The sequence below is a fragment of the Micromesistius poutassou genome (genome assembly GCF_964030765.1).
Source record: "Micromesistius poutassou genome assembly, contig: SCAFFOLD_1123, whole genome shotgun sequence".
NCBI lineage: Eukaryota > Metazoa > Chordata > Actinopteri > Gadiformes > Gadidae > Micromesistius > Micromesistius poutassou.
Genome location: NW_028177314.1, coordinates 133 through 5,000, shown reverse-complemented (window position 1 = coordinate 5,000; position 4,868 = coordinate 133). Strand labels below are relative to the sequence as shown.

At 51.1% G+C, this 4,868-nt stretch overlaps 1 protein-coding gene across 1 annotated transcript in view; it reads left to right on the top strand.

The window, feature by feature from the left end:
- LOC311376269 (transcription factor AP-4-like) overlaps nt 1-4,543 on the top strand; it is a 6,552-nt gene extending 2,009 nt beyond the window's left edge. Inside the window, exons 3-7 of the mRNA XM_084491113.1 lie at nt 710-808; nt 1,438-1,608; nt 2,206-2,352; nt 3,171-3,341; nt 3,847-4,543. Coding sequence (XP_084347239.1) covers nt 710-808; nt 1,438-1,608; nt 2,206-2,352; nt 3,171-3,341; nt 3,847-3,996 — 738 coding nt within the window. The 3' untranslated portion in view covers nt 3,997-4,543. The remainder of the gene's footprint in view (nt 1-709; nt 809-1,437; nt 1,609-2,205; nt 2,353-3,170; nt 3,342-3,846) is intronic.
- Nucleotides 4,544-4,868: the final 325 nt, after the last annotated feature.

Sequence of the window (4,868 nt, the reverse complement as noted above, 5' to 3'; positions counted from 1 at the left end):
TCCCCCCCCCCCCCCCTCCCCGGCCCACACTCCCGGTCCCCGTGGCGACCGGCGTGCGTGCGTGCATGCGTGAGGTGCAGGGGGAGGAGCCGACAGCCTCTAGGGCGCTGTAGTCAAAGAGGCTGGGGTCATGAACCTCAGAATTGTTGAAGCACTAAAAGGCAGAGTGTGCGAACCGCACGTGTCATGGCCGTGCGTTGACGGTCCAAATGCCCTGCAAGGTTTTTGAACATTACTCTGCCTCCTTGTATTTTATTTTATTTAGGCGACCTGGAGTGGTTAGCTCAGTAGGCAGAGCGGCTTGACTCGTAACCAGAAGGTTGCTAGTTTGATTCCCTTCTCCTGCTTCAGACAAAAGCGTCTGCTAAATGTATACGAGTCCTACATTGTAGGATTACCCGACAGCCCTCCTAGGGAAGGCATCACAGTGAAAACGTCCTCAAAAGACCCGTACTGTGGATGATTTGTGCATCACTTTCGTTCCAACTTGTTTTGAATTTTGAGCGGCTACAAGGATAAGAACCAACCATCGAAACATTTCATAAAATCAAGAGAGAGAGAGAGAAAAAAAATGCTACAAAAATAATACCAGCTACAGTGGTGGCTTCAGTGAAAACCTGGCACGGAGCAGGATTAAGCGTCCCAGCTCCAGTGTAGGGTTACTGTGGCGGCTGCGGTCTTCTTGTGAACTCTGTTCTCCCCTGCCCAGGCGGCCATACTGCAGCAGACCACAGACTACATCTTCACCCTGGAGCAGGAGAAGACGCGACTCCTGAATCAGAACAACCAGCTCAAGCGCTTCATACAGGTGAGGTTCAGCCTGGAACGGATCTCATCGCTGGGCCACGTCCGTCATCGTCAACGAGGTGCAATCCATCAGTGTATATAGCCGCGGGCTGATGGATCTCTACGCAGCACGTGTATTTGAGCTCACCGTGAAGGCAGGACTACATATTTGGACCGGTAGTCATCCATCTTAATGTCGTTTTCGCATGATTTTTACAGCGCATCCAATTAGTTTGAATGTGAAATAAATGAATGACACTTCTATTAATTATTTTGATCCATTTAATATATCTCTGATTGTACAATCTTTTTATTTGCACCTAAGGCATTAAGCAGACACTTTTGTCCAAAGCAAAACTATTCATACATTCACACACCGACGGTGTGAGTCAACCATGCAAGGCAGACCCGCAAGGCAGCAGTTAGTGATAGGTGTCGAACTGGGTTGTTGAACTAGCAACCTTCCGGTTACAAGTAGACCTGCTCTACTGCCTGAGCTAAACCGACCCACCTCTCTCCACTTTATATATGTGAATAAGAAAAACTCAACAACGTCCTGGAATATATTAAATTATATTCAATATATGTTAAAAAAAAAAAAACAACCTCCCCTGACATTAACTCTGGAATCCCCCGTCGGCGCCCGACCAGGAGTTCAGCGGCTCCTCCCCGAAGAGGAGGCGCACGGAGGAGAAGGACGAAGGCATCGGCTCCCCGGACATCCTGGAGGAGGAGAAGACGGAGGACCTGAGGCGGGAGATGATCGAGCTGAGGCAACAGCTGGCCAAGGAGCGCTCGGTCCGCATGATGCTGGAGGAGCAGGTGAGGAGGAGCACAGGCCCGGGTTTAGGTCACGGATAGTCACCGAACGCAACCAGGTGCACAACTGGTTGGTTGACAAAAAAAAATCCAGTTATAAAGAAATTTTCTTCTTGTTGGTTGAAATAGTGGCAAGTGATGTCATTAGTGCACAATGACACGCCACACTAACGCCAAACTAATGTCAATCAATCAGCCTACCTAACCAGAAAACCATTCAGTCATTGATGGTTTGCACAGAAGTATTTAGTTAAACTTTGCATATATATATATTTTTTAAGTATAATAATAATTATTATTATTATATAATAATAATATATAACATTTTCCACATTCAACATAGAGGACAAAACAGTAATAAAACGAAAACAGGAGAAAAACAAATAGTAAACAAACAAAAGGTCATGGGATGATCGGTAAATTCAAAACAAAATTGTACTTATTTAAAATAAAATGTCACATATGAAACATACTATGAAACTGTCACAATGGCCATCAAAAGTACAATTGATTTGAGGCTTGGAATCCTAATCCTAAAACGATCCTAATAACAATGTTTGTAATAATAATAACAATGATGATGTGGTGGGACGCCCTCAGATGGAGAGCGTGGACGCCCAGCTGCACCCAGAGAGGCTGAAGGTGATCACCCAGCAGGTGCCGGAGCAGCACATCCACAGCCTGGCCCAGCTGCAGCACAAACACGAGCAGCTGGACATGGACGTCACTCCGGCCTGCAGCCCACAGGTACGTGACCACGACCACGGCCACGACCGTTGCCATGCTCACCGTTTTGGTCGCTCGCGTGGTGGTGGACACATTTAGCCAGGGCGACCCTGCTTCCTACGTGTGTGTGTGTGTGTGTGTGTGTGTGTGTGTGTGTGTGTGTGTGTGTGTGTGTGTGTGTGTGTGTGTGTGTGTGTGTGTGTGTGTGTGTGTGTGTGTGTGTGTGTGTGTGTGTGTACAGAGCAGAGGGCCGGTCCTGCTAAGGAGTGCTTACAGCAAAGCCTCCTTAGCATAGCAGCACCTGTATCCAGGTGTCTTTCAGCTTTGAATCCAAATCCGTTTGATTCCCGGCTCTCTGAATATCTTTTTTGTAATGCTATGTTTTTATGTATTCATAAATAACATATCAATAAAGTAATGTAAGCCCAACAACATAACAAACGTAATAAAGAAACTAAATCAATCACACCCCTCTAACTAGTGCCCTGCAGGCGCCAGCGGCTGCCTCTGACTCTGTAGCGTCGCCACCACAGTAGCGCTGGCGGTCGGCCGTGCGGGGGGGGATTCATTAACGTCGAGACTCTGAGCCGTCTGCAGCCGGGACACCTTTTACAGGGCGAGTCAGCGGCCAGCCGACTGATCTCCTTCCAGCCCTGCTGCTCCGACAGCCCCGGCGGCGTCTCTGTTTCAGCCTTCCACACCAGACCCAATCAATAGTTACTTTGTGTGTCTTCCCCTTCTGTCTTTTTTTTTTTGTTTTCCCCCGAAGCCTACTCGATGAACTCTCGATGGATATGCTTCTTATTTCTTTTTTTTTCTTTCTTTTTTTATTCTCCCAGGCGTTGGCCCCCGCCAGCCCCCGCCCCGCCCCCACCCACCACGCCACAGTCATCGTGCCGGCGCCGGCCCAGACTCCCCAGCCGCATCACGTCACCGTGGTAACCATGGGCCCGGCGTCCGTCATCAACGCGGTGTCCACGTCCCGACACAACCTGGACACGATCGTTCAGGTAGGCCCACGGGACGCGTCTTTGGTGTGTCTTAGTTTTTTGTGCGGCTTGCTTTGTGCAGGCTTTTTTTTTTTTTTTTTAATTTCATCAGTTTTCCATGGAAGTGCTAGGCTTAATTAGATTCAATGTTGAGCATCAGAAAAGCTTCCCAGGTTGAGTTTTCGGATGTTTTTTTTATCAATAATAGTTAGCAATAATTACCTAATTTTCAATAATCACTCCAGTAAATCACTTACAAATCTAAACGTCAACATTGCTATGCATCTACATGTTACTTAAGTTAAAAGGAGCAACAATTTGCGCCGACAAGTTCACCAAAATATCATCTCCTCATTGTACCCGCTTGGTTTGTTTACGTTTTCTGGCTGCGTGGCCGATGACGACAGACTGTATTAATCGCGGATGGGTCTTTACCTGCACGGCCACCAGATGGTGCTGTTGCCGCTTCAGTCGAATCCCTTCCCTTTTTTTGAACCCGTGTCCGTCCCCCTCCTGCTCCGTCCAGGCGATCCAGCACATCGAGGGCCGGGTGTGCGCGGGCGAGGAGGACCAGCGCCGGGCGGTCATCGTCTCCTCGGGCCGCGCCCTCTCCAGCCCGGCCGCCTCGGACACGGCCTCCAACAGCGACGGCGCCGACGACTCCCTGTTGCCCTGAGCAACGCCACATCACATCTCCCGCCTACCGACGACCCAGCAGCGCACGTGCATTCACAGGCCCCCCCCTCCCCCCACCCCCAAAACAACACGGGGGGGGGGGGGGGGCACACACACGGGGGGCCCCGCCCTACAGCGCTCTGGGTCAAATGGACCGAATTTGTTGGTAGACAATTCTCCGAAAAAAAGAAGCACTCTGTGATTGACGCTCGTACATGCTGTGTCCCCGAGGCAGCACCCCATTGGTTTACACTTAGACGCTCCTGATGCTCCCACACTTCCTGTCCCGTGTCGCCCGCTCACCTTCTCTGCTCCGGCCGGCTTGGCAACGCATCGACAGCGAGGATCCCGGGAGTAAATACTGAAATACTGTTTTTATAAGCTCTTCAATCATGCCCCCCGCCGCCCCCCCCCCCCCCCCGGCCAGCCCCCCCCGACAGCTCCCTGACTTGCTGCTGCTTTGAACGCCTGCTATAATCTCCATGTTTTTTCTTCGGCTTCTTCCTTCTGGTGGATTTTCTTTTTACTTGCTTCAAAGCTGCGTCTGTGGTTGCTCGCCCACCCCCCCACACACCCCCCAACCGGGAGCAGAAGGCAACCGTGAGCCCCAGCAGGGCGCTTCGCTTTGTCTCCCCCCCCCCCCCACCCCCCCCTCGTCTCCCCCGTCTCCCCCACACCAGAGCTCTCGCTGCACACGGCCTCCATTCCTCGTCGAAGACGCCTTCATCCGCTCCGCCAATCTTGTTTTCATTTTCGTACACACAGACACACAAAGAGCCGGCGAGCTCGTGAAAGACTGGCTCCAGCCACACAATCAGAGGCAACTGTACCCCCCCACCCGACCCCCGTTATCTCTGTACCCCCCCCCCCCCC